Here is an 11842-nt window from a genome sequence, read left to right on the forward strand (position 1 = left end):
AAAGCTGCACGTTCGTAATTGTACATATTCGTAATTCTGTATTGTACGGATGATCTTTCCGCAGTGTATACACGTGTATTTTGGTGTCCCAAGATTACCGGTACATCTTTCACGTATACTGAAAGATTAATCGAGAGAGCTGGTCTTCCCTTCTTAATTTCGACTACATCGTGCATAATGCAGTCACATTCATTCTTAATCTTAATAAACAAAGAGAATCTGTAAGAATTGATATATGACTCGTGGATGCTTTATGCTCCACATTTCGACTAAAAGTGATTTTAAATTAATAGAGAAATGTGGCAGTAGAAGATGATAATTCTGTGACACCCTGCATATTGTACAGAGTATTCAGTAACGAATGGTAAAATCGAGAATTAATTTCACGTACAAAAATAAATCGAAATCGATCATCTAAACCGCAAAAAACGTTAGGTTCTCTTTGGTTTCTGAAATTTTCATAAAAACGGAGTCTCGTACAAAAAAAAATTAGTTTACCTTTCTCACTTATTTTTGCACGCACAGACTTCCTTCTCGAAGGCACCATTCATTATGAGACAATCTGTATAAAACGTTATATGTAATATATTTTTTTCTTCGATATCTATTATACAGGGTGTTCCAGACATACCACGTCGTTTCAGTTAGTAATGTTAAACCGAGAAGCTCTAGATGTAGAATGCAAATAGGTCTCGAGACATAGACAATGAGAGATCTAAGTTTCACAAGTGTAAATAAATAACGAAGTGTCGTTTCTCAGCTAACTTTAAATAAGGTTTGCTTCTCGACGAACTTTTAATTTCACTCGTTCCAGATATTTAATCTATAAGACAAAATGACGGAAAGCGCTGCACGATTTACATTCTCGCAAAGAAGGAAACTTCGTTCGAAGACATGATTAACGATCCCGCGACTGAAAGATGGTCCAGTAGGTCTGAAACGCTCCATATACCTTTGCAATACTTTATAAAATATATAGAATATACAGCACGTGTATGTATGTGTCGTATTGTGTAAATATATAATACATTGTGTGTGTATGTGTGTGTGTTACGCTAGGAGTTCTATAACGACGTTCGTACAGCCGCTAAAGATCCGATATAGTGTGATGTTGTTGAGGGGAAAGGGTGATCGCATGTACAAGTGAGCGCCTGGCAATTTCTTCGATAATCTTCCGACTCGCATGGCCGCTCGCTCATCCCGTGTGCGAGTCGTCATCCGTACGGTTAACGTCAAACCTCCTCCTCGTCAAGCTCGTAGACCGCGCTCTACTTTTTGCTTATAAATAAACGAGCGGAGGAGAAGAGACGTTTCCGCGCGCGCGTGGGTGACGGTCGGCCGATCGGCGAGCGACCACGACGACGGCAACGACGGCAACGTGGTGTCGGAGAAGATGATGCACCTCTGCCTTGAATCGCACGAAACAACACGGGGATAGTGAGCACGCTTTCACGGTGTTTGAGTACGTTTGAAACAGAGAGAATGCAGATATCGGAAATGTGTGTTATTCGTACGAAAATTATATTGCCACTCTATATATATATATATATATATATATATATATATATATATATATATGTATATATATGTATATATATGTATATATATGTATATATATGTATGTATATATACCTATGTTACAGTTCAAGCATTCGAGCGCATTTCAAGTGAGTAACTCTTGAAGAAACCAGAAGCGGTAGTTTTATCTTTGCTTATCCGAAGCGTTGACGTGTATCAGCAACACTCGCTCGATCGCCGATCGTATTTCTCTGGGATTCTTCGTGTCGTTTATAATCGGACGGTGTAGGTTCGAGTCCCGTCATCCGACGATTACGCGAAATCTGCAGAGCGATTTATCCTGCGCCTCGGTGCGTCGCGTTGCGTCGTATCACGGTGCGCGTTGTCGCGCGCTACCCCTACGATGTGCCGCGTCCAAGTTGTTTGGGTGAGGGACTCCGGATCCCCGAATCTCATTGACAGACACACGGCCGCGCGATCTCGCGAATTACGCGATTACTGCGAAGACGCGGTTTAATGAGGTCTCAGTGTAACGATTTTATTGTTGCAATTGTAATTACAGTAGTCGTAATCGTAATCGTGGTTGTGAGATGGTAACAGGGACGTCGTGTCGGGGACCGAGCAAGGTAGATGCCGGGGTCAGGCGAGCTCGTTGCTGTCCGGGAAGTGGTCGCGGGCGTCCAGGCAGGCGGCCAGATCGAGCACCAGGTGATGAAGGGTGGGATGCTCGAGGACCTCCGCGTCCGGCAGAGGCGGATGGCAACGCGGCCTCTGCTGACGGCCCCTGAACGAGCGGTGCAGGTTCAGCACCACGTCGCAGAACACGTAGCGCACCAGCAGCAGCCGCAGGAAGTCGTCACCGAAGAACTGCAGCACGCTGGTCTCTACGAGTTGCGAGATCGCGAGTCAAGTTACGTGACATCAAATATCGGGAGGAGGCGGGGGGGGGAGGATTCGATTTCGTGGAGGAAGATGCTCCTCGAATGTCAGTTCTTTTTCTAATTCGCGACATTCAAGTAAATGCGCATATATTTTTCTTCGGAGTTAGTCCTTCGTCGTCGGTGAGACTTCGATGAAAGACTTGCTCCGCAACTTTTTAATTTTCTCAGACGTCTCTGAGTTGAGCTTTCTCAAACAGGCTTTTCTAGAAGTGACGTGGAGACGAATAAAGAAAAAGCATAACCTTCTCCTGTTATCCTTCTCCTACAAAGTTACGCGATGCTTTCAAGTTTGCCATGCCGGGATCCTTTAATTTTCGATTTTTCAACTGACAAGTTTGCTCAAGGGAATTTGTGACAGAATATCGCAAGATATTCCGGTTTATATATTTTGCACAAAGCACACGTAAATGTTTAGAACAGAAAGCTCGCGATGTCACATCGGTTCGTCTCGCGTGAAGCTAATAGATATCCCCTTAACATAGATATCCCCTTAACTCGAAAGTTAAAGAGACACGCAGAAATCGGAGAACGGGAGTTCTCCGATAAATTCGTTTGGATCTAGGCCAAATGCGTTTATTGTTGTAACGCGATCGTAAGTCGCATTCAATGAGCCAGACGGCTGCTGCTGCGCAACGAAACAACACGCCCTCATTTTGGCGATAAAATCTTAATTTTGCTCGCCCTTCTCTCTCTCTTTTTCTCTCTCTCAGTGCCGCGTTATAACTATTAAACATCACGCGATATACTGGTCGAGTTGAATAAATCTTTTTACACTATACGCGTTCTTTTCAGGGGAGATTCGATCCTACTCGGAAACGTTTCATCTTAAATCGCGCGTTCAAGAATATTTTACGAGCCGTCACTTGAGACAAGAGTGAAAATATTTTGACATTTAAATTTGATGATTAGTGCCTGTAATGTTGTAAAGCATTAATTGCTTCTGTCTCCAGACTGATAATCTAAATTCCCGATATAATCCACGATTTTAATTATAATCCTTCCACTAATAATTTGAAGCCAATCAGTGAGAAATTGAGACGATTCAAGAGCCTCTAGAATTCATCGTCCTCCACTGATCGTTAGTCGTTCTTTGACCGTTTTCGTCTGACGCTTCAGACAATCGGTTGCATCGAGTATCCTTACCGCATCGAGAGCGCGTTACGAGCTGACTGGCCTCGTTAAGGAATCGCTCGATGTAACGCTGGCAGCGCTCCCAATGTTGCACGGGCAGGCTCCCGACGTTGCATATAAGGCAGAAGGCGGCGAGGGGGGCATGAAGAAATAGGGTGAACAGGCTGCCACCGTGTCGCAGGTCGCGCAGAGTCGGCGGCACGTCCTGCGGCGACATTAGCACCATCAGGGGTTGACCGAAGTAACGCGGTATCTGCTGGAACACGAAGCTGTTATCCGAGTCGACGACGACGAAGAGCGGTTTCCGGGTGAAGGGATACAGGTCGCCCGGGTACAGGCAGTGCGGCTCCTTGCCGCCGGCCGGCCTCTTCCCGTGCTCCGGATCCCTCTTGCTGCACGTGGACACGCCACCCAGGTCGTACCCCACTGCAAGATCGCAAGATTTTATCAACATCGTGCAATTCTGCGTTCGCTGATCCGTCGAATGGATGTTGGCAACGTTGAGGAAATCTCAGAAATTCCGACCGTGTTCCGCCATTCGACACGGAGTATCTCGAAATTCAGAGACGCAAAAACGTGTTCTCCGAAATAAGATACATCTTGAATGAACGAAACATTTTTTCAGCGAAAATTTGTTCAATTTTTTCTTTAAATTAGAATTTTACAATTTATAACACTCAAATATCGTGGTAATTTATGTAAATTAAGATTTCAAGTTGAAGTAAAAAGATTGATGTAAATTTAATTAAACGATAAAGCTTTGTTATCCATATTTGTTTAACATATTGTTTGATTTTTGTTGAGGATTCAGAATTTAATTATTCCTGTTGAAATATATTAAAATTATAACAATCTCGTTCTTGAACATCTAAAAATTCAGATGTTCTCTCTCTTGATATAAATAACAATTTATATATAAAACGTGGAATCTTCCCCAATGTTGCCTTCACTCACCAATATTTTAATTCTAAGCATAAGCAAAGGCTCTAAAATTTTTATATATGCTATTTCGAAGCAATATCAATAAACAAAAGCCGTGGAATCCGTTTCGCATTATTTATGTTGCCAATTATTGTAATCGATGGACTCCTGGTTTCTAATACATTGATATTGATTGCAAAGCTAGATTCGCCATCGTACGAATCTTTATTACGAAGCAACCCTGATATTGGGACGATACTCTATTTTCCTTTAAAGACCTTCACTGCAATGGCGACCGATATGTAATCTTGATCCAAGGCGTAATGTTCAATTCCCCTTAAATTGCAGCCAATCAAAGTTACATGCAGATAAATTGTAAGTAACTTTGATTTACCTCTATTGGTATATATGTGCAAATATAACGCGAAATAGATTAATTATTAGATGTACTAATAAGAAGGCAATATAATATTTTAACAAATTTATTGTTAACAATAAAGTTGTTAAAATAGCAAATCTTTTCTTCTAAAACTCGACGTTCATGCATTACCGACTGTAATGAATATTTACTAATTAAAAATGACGTTGATGATCTAAAAAATTTACTTTTTTCAATTAATTAGACATTCGCCTACATCTCTTAAGCCATTCAATAAACTTAAACCTACAAAAATTTTCAAAGATATTTCGCAATAAAATACATGAAACGCGTGCATATGTTGTTTCAAAAAACTGTCTCGATTTTTCTTTATAAGTAAGATAAGTATATACATATTTTCCCACTCGAAATCGAATGGGTTAATGTTCCATTATTATTAGCATCATCATCAATGAACAAAACATCCCATGCAAAATCGCGATAAGCAGCTAAAAAAAAGTATGCTTAATGAAATTGAATTTTTAACATGAAAACTTCTTTTCATTTTCTTACGATAATAACGATGCTAATAAATCGTCAAAGTGTATTTAAAATTAAACAAATTTTTTTTTAAATAAAATTTTCTATAAATTTGCTAAAAAGCAAACTCGAGTTTGTTCAAGATTTCTCTCTTTTTTTCCTCCCTATATATCTCATATTTTTCAGTCAACCTGGGATACTGTGCGGTTCGTTCGATACAAAAAGACGTTTTGTAGCTCGTGTTATGTTTCAGAACGAAGAGAGACAGAATTGAGAAAGAAAGGAAGATTGGAAGAGCATGGGTTAGACACTTTGTAGATTGTGAGATGAACTTTTTATGAAATAAGTGTCTAATATGGGTCAACGTTCCGAAAGGACGCTATGACACTTTTTCCTGTGAGAAGTGTGATCGTCTATGTTCGGGTTAAGAAAACCACGTGCGACCCTTATTCGTGAGGAGTCAAGAGCAAAATGTGTGTGGAATGTACAGGCGGAAGAATTTGTTTGTATTTCACTGGATTGTTTCAAATCTTAAATTATTGAAATACCTCCTTTCAAATTACCAAGGAGGTATCAAATAAATTATTTATAAATAACAAGCTAGGCGGTTTTTTTTCAGTCCTCTTATCAAAAGTATGACCTCTCAGTTATTTCCGATGTGCATTCTTTACAGTTTGCACAGATATATGGAAGCTATAGTTTTAATGTCGATAATGTCCGAATGGCTTATTTAGAGAGACATAGATGAGAAGAACAGTTTCATTGCTTTTTCTAAACATTTAGCTAGATACAGTTGAAGAAACAATTTTATATTGGACCATCAAAGTATGTAGGATGCCAAAGCATAATAATGTTGCTGCAAACAGTTTTAATATTCTAGCAACCAAGTTAAATATTCAATAAAATATTTTAAATGGTTCAACATAATTATTTTCAGATCTGTATTAAAATACAAAACTGTTCTTTCTGTATGTTCTCAATGATTTAAGTATCACTGCCTTCCGAGAGGTAGCAATCGAATAAAATTTGATTGATTTTGATCGAATTTGGACCCGGCACAGAGAGCAGATGCATAACTCTGTGCGCCACGATCGCATAATAGTTTTAAATAAATAATAATAAATAATAAAAAAAAATAAAATAAAACAGACGAAAATAATAAAGGAAGCAATTGGAGTGTATTTGAAAGTGCTGCGGGTCTGAACGCTTAAGTTAACCCATAGCAGTAAAATAGGAAAATATTTTTCTGTTCATAGTCCACCATGCAAATTACGGTTACACACTAAGAGAAGAATATATAATATAATTGTGATTATAATCGTTTGATAAAATAATTAGTAAAGAACCCTATTTTTATAATTATTACTGCTATAATGTTAATAATAATAATAATAACCTTGTATTTATAGTTCTACCAGCTGAAAACATTTTATGATTCAAGTATTAATATTGTGAAATATACAGATATTCAAAATAAAATAAACATTTCTGTGTAGTAAATGCAATCACAATTATATAGTAATACAACTTTTTTCTTCACATTTATTTACTATTTATTTACACAGTAATTATAATTAATAGCTATAATTTGCACGATTGAAACAACTATAAATATATAGTTGGAACTAAAAATGATTACGAATGATATTTAAATGATAATAATTGCAATTTTTTTTTCTTTTAGTTCATACGATAAATAAAAAAATAATTGGAATCATAGTCCACTTGTCGAACCTGTAACCGTCAGCGTTCTCTTCGCTTTTTATCTTAAAAGATTATTCCATCAAACGTTCGCGAAACAGGGAAATCGTAGAGTTGATAGGACGTAACATTCGCTACAGGACGTATACGATGACGTGGCTGCGGCGTCGCGTGGATTATCGTGTCGTGGTTGTTCCAATTGAGAGAGCACGGGAAACCTACCTAGCCAGCCACTTCTACGATAGTATCGGTGGCCAAAGTACCGGACTACCGACCAGGGAAACTGACCGAAAAGACCGACACGCGTACACCTTCGGCTTCGCTGAGCGGATGATTCGCTTTAACTCCACATGACTGTACAACGGTCCGCTCTGTATCAGTGGTCACTTTTGGGTGACCGCCGTTTATGCTGGCGCGCGATCGGCTCAAGCGGAGCGGGAATGGACTTGGTGGACCCAAGATTGTGGGGCGTGAAATGCGGGACTCGATACTTGGGATTGATAGCGGTCAAGCGCGATATAATGATTTGCAAGCCAAATGATTTTGCGCGATACCGAAGTTCAGGCAAGAATGACCTATTAGTTGTGACTTACAACTCGGGAACCTCAATACAAAGTTCTCTGACACATAAATATGCACCAAGAATGATTTTGCAATGCGACCAAAGTTGATCGCATGCTAGTACTATTTGCATTTACTTGATTATTTTCTTGTATTCCTCAAATAAATATAATTTTTCATTTTAATCAAAATTCTATTTATGTCTTGAAATGTTATGTTCCATCTTTAAAAATATGTTTAATATTTCCCTTTTTATGTAAAAATATCCAACAAAGAAGAATTTCGAAATATCTTACATTGTGCGTCTTCTAATACTTATTGATAAAAAGTTTCGTTATCAAATTAACGAGAAAGTAACATGAAAGAATAATAACTTAGACTATTTCATATGAGAACATTCTCAATGAATTCAAATTATTTACTTCAATGATTTTCGATCAAGATCCTAGTTATATTCCCTCACTTACTTTTTTCCTTTATAAAAATATCGTTTTCCCGCGTGATATTTGTAGCACATTATTAACTGACCCATAAATGATAGGTCACCTTCGAAGTAGCGAAGCGAATGAAAGCTACTTAAGCATCCATCTTTTACATCAGGCATTTCCACTTAATTTCCAACTAAGCAAATGTATACAGATATAATTGATCAGTAGTATAGCTTATTAAAAGTAGCAGCCTCATCGTTCGAGCGACAAATTGGATGCACGATTTATGGAAGATGCATGTCACCCTTTCTTCAGCAGATCTATTTTCAGCAGATCTTCCATTTAAAATAAAGGGCTTTACGTCTAACGCCTATAAACTTGCGAGAGCACAGCGATAGAACGAACAATAAGAGAGCGTCTACGTGAAACTCGATTAAACACTCACTTTCTTCGGGGTGCTTGACGGTAGAGAAGCAGCCGTCCGCCGACAGGTACAGCAGTAACGCGCCGTTCGCCGGTAGCTCCTTGAAGCCACTCGCGAGGAACACTTGCACCTGACTGTAGGTCGGCCTGTACAGCAGGTACTTGTGCGGATTGTCGCGTCTTGGCGCGCCGTTTTCCGGCCCGGGATAGGGCCCGGGTCTGAAGGGCATTCGGCCGGCTGGCGAGGCATCGTGCAGGTGATTCGGGTCGTCCCTGGGCTCCCGCTCGAGTGTCTGCAGCATTCTGAACATGTCCATCGACAATTCACTGAACTTCACCTGGTCAGTGCAATTGCCGACTATTAGGATCTCTTGGAGAGATAGGCACATGGGTGGCGATCGTTCGACGGGCGGGCAGGTCTGCGGACCGAGCCTGTGGGTCAGCACGATGGGGTTCGAGTCCGAGTGCAGAACACCGACTGCGGACTCGGCCTTGACGAAGGCCTTGATTTCGTCGAGGACGAGATTCCATTCGAGCTGATCGTCCGGCTCGTAGGTGCTGGTGTAATCGGCTATCTGGGCGTCGAGCTCCTGCACGAGTTCCCGCACGAGCTTCATACGGTTCAGCAGAAGGCAAACGACGATGAAGCGAGCGTAGTACCTGAGCTTCTTCACCATCAGATCGCTCCTGTTCTCCTTAGCAGCGCGGCTGTAATAGGCGCGACCGCGTATCGCCGCGTAGAACGAGTAGGCCTCGTGCAGGTAGCTTGTCTCGCTGGTACGTAGATAGTAGTGGTAGTAGAGCTGGCCGATCTTGCTGGCGATCTCGCCAATTTGCCACCTTTTGAGGCCGTACTTCGTGTCCAGTATCGTTCTGAAAACAAAGTGAGGCTGTACACGTGAGCGCGCACGTGTTCACGCACGCACGCCCAGTGTGTGTGCTATATTTCATTTTTTAATCGCCGAATTACCATATAATCGATTAAAATAAAATTAAAATAATTTTAATTTTTAATGATTTTTTATCGTTTCTGAAAAAAAAGTGTTTATGTTTAAAAACGTTGACGTTTGCAACGAAAAATACTTATATCTACAAATTGAACAATACGAGAAGTAAATTAAAAATATATTTTTCTTGAAAGAATATCAATGCAAAATATATAATATTCTACAATGAAGTTATTAATTTTAAACGTCTTAGATATTTTTATATTTTTCAACATAACCAAAAATAGTTTAATTAAAGATTTGTCACAGAAAAATATGATCAAGAAAAGCGATTGTACAATTTACTTATTTTCCTCTAGTAACGATTATTTTTAACAGAATATTTTCTTGATCTTAAAATATACTCATAAAATTTTAGAAAAACTCATATCATCTATTAAAAAAAAAGAATATTCTTTATATAAATTATAATATTTATTTTCTTTTAAAAAATATTGTAAAATTGTATCGAAGTAAAATCAGAATAACAAACAAATCGAATTTTTGTTTTAATTTAATATTCTGGATTAAAGTATTAAATTACTAGGATTCAGAATATATTTTAAATAAATTTGATGGCTGTAATGAATTCATAACAGTTTCGCAGAAATATCTGAAATATTTAAAATAACATATTAATTCAAGTATATATTTTCTATACGTACACAATTTATTTTAAGTAAATATTATCAGTTTCAAGTAAATGATGAATTTATTTTGAGGCTATTACCAAGAGAATATTCTTTGCAAAAACAATCATTACTTGAAAGAAGAAATATAAATTGAATAATCGCTTTTCTTAGAACGAAAATAATATTTTTCTATATGACGATTACTTAAAAAATAGACTTGGAAATCAAACTACAAATTACTTTGATACACCTAACAATAAAATAAACGTTTCAGTTATAATACACACGCACACACAAACACTTATACGATCGGAATATTCCTAGTTGGAAACGTAAATGGAGTATTCACTAACAACAGAGAATAAGGGACTTCCTTTGTCCGCTTCTCAGTTTATTGTGGTCTCGCTTATTACGTACGTATTATACGATAATGTAATTAACAGGTAATGAAGCGACGACAGGAGTGAGAAATACAAGTGAAACTTTTTCCGCCAATATGTAACACTTTAACACGATGTGCATGGAAGATGAATTGTATGAAATATCAACCAATCTATGTAAAAGGAAATGAGATTTACTCGGCCATTCTAACACAAAACTCTGAGACAGGCTGACGGGCAGACACAAAGTTTAAAGCGCAACACACGAGGACTCGGTCACGTGGACTTCGCCACGCAGAAACCTTTGTTTCGTCATCGAATCGGCCGTCGTGACACCCGCGAAACGAAATCAAGTATCGTGCCGCGGTTTCGTGAACGTTCGCGTGCTAAAATATATCGTACACTACATCGAAACGTCAGGAAGAACACGGTGCGATATTTTCTACGATGGTCATAATCTTGCGGCACATGACTCGCCGAGCGCCACCACTGCCGTACCGAACGTGTGCCTGTTTCCACTCGATCGCGAGAGATCGCGGACGAACATCATTGGAGGTCATCCAAAGAAATCGACGGAAGTCGCTGAATCATATGCATGCTAGCTTGCGAAATCGAGTTACGATTTTCCGCTGCGAATATTTCGTAGATATTTTTCGCCTGCTGTCAGCGAAATCGTTTAGAAACTTTTATCTCTCGTTAAAGTAACTTGGGAAATCGCTACCAGGTGTGCTCCAAAAGATCAGAGAAACCTCGCTACAAAGTTATGTATTTCCCTCGCTTTCTCGCGTATACACAAGCAGACGCATATACACGCGCGCACGCTCTCTCTTTCTCTCTCTTTTTCTCTCTTTCTCGCCCTTAAAGATAAAGATATCACTCACCTGTGCTGTTGCTGGAACTTCCAGAGCTTCGTGTAGACGTCGAAGGTCCGCCCGAAGTAACCCTGCCACTGCTTGTGTCCGTATTGCGGCAGGTCGCGCAGCCCGTTGAACAGCTGCTTGCTCTTCTCGAGCAGGTGGCAGAACTCGAGGACGACTTTACGCTCATGGTCGTCCATGCCAGCCATCATGACCATCTTTTCGGCGAGTCGAGACCGCGGCCGGACGCTGGCTGGACGCCCTTCTCGACGCACGGTCGCGGCGGGCCCGCGTGATGGGCGCCTGGCGATTCCGCCACCCTTTGCACGGCGCCTACGACGACGGCGACCACGGCGACCAATCAATACTCTCGCCCACCCCGCATCAGGGGAGCAGCGTGTGCGCCACCACCGCCGCTGCCGACGCCGTCGTGACGCCTAGCGTCGACGTCGACGGTGGAGGCGG

The 11842-nt window shown here is 40.1% G+C and overlaps 1 protein-coding gene and 1 long non-coding RNA gene across 2 annotated transcripts; one reads left to right on the plus strand and one right to left on the minus strand.

The window, feature by feature from the left end:
* The first annotated feature begins 1363 nt into the window (after positions 1-1363).
* On the plus strand, positions 1364-2256 carry LOC120358972. Its single transcript, XR_005575868.1, has 2 exons — positions 1364-1499; positions 1644-2256. It is a non-coding gene; the product is annotated as an uncharacterized LOC120358972 (long non-coding RNA).
* On the minus strand, positions 2031-11842 carry LOC105200547 (protein SCAI). The gene is made up of 4 exons (XM_011168173.3): positions 11402-11842; positions 8545-9395; positions 3603-4016; positions 2031-2402 (listed from the first exon to the last, which is right to left on the minus strand). Exons 1-4 carry the CDS (start codon positions 11593-11595, stop codon positions 2158-2160), a joined length of 1704 nt encoding a protein of 567 aa, XP_011166475.1. The 5' UTR covers positions 11596-11842; the 3' UTR covers positions 2031-2157.

The sequence above is a fragment of the Solenopsis invicta genome, chromosome 11 (genome assembly GCF_016802725.1).
Source record: "Solenopsis invicta isolate M01_SB chromosome 11, UNIL_Sinv_3.0, whole genome shotgun sequence".
In the NCBI taxonomy this organism is placed as follows: domain Eukaryota; kingdom Metazoa; phylum Arthropoda; class Insecta; order Hymenoptera; family Formicidae; genus Solenopsis; species Solenopsis invicta.

Bases quoted from the DNA above. Each gene is read 5' to 3' on its own strand.
- LOC105200547 (XM_011168173.3), bottom strand. From the start codon at position 11,595: ATGGTCATGATGGCTGGCATGGACGACCATGAGCGTAAAGTCGTCCTC. The intron at 9,396-11,401 runs GTGAGTGATATC...CTTTGTTTTCAG, and splicing joins AAGTTCCAGCAACAGCACAG to AACGATACTGGACACGAAGT. The intron at 4,017-8,544 runs GTGAGTGTTTAA...GCGATCTTGCAG, and splicing joins CGTCAAGCACCCCGAAGAAA to TGGGGTACGACCTGGGTGGC.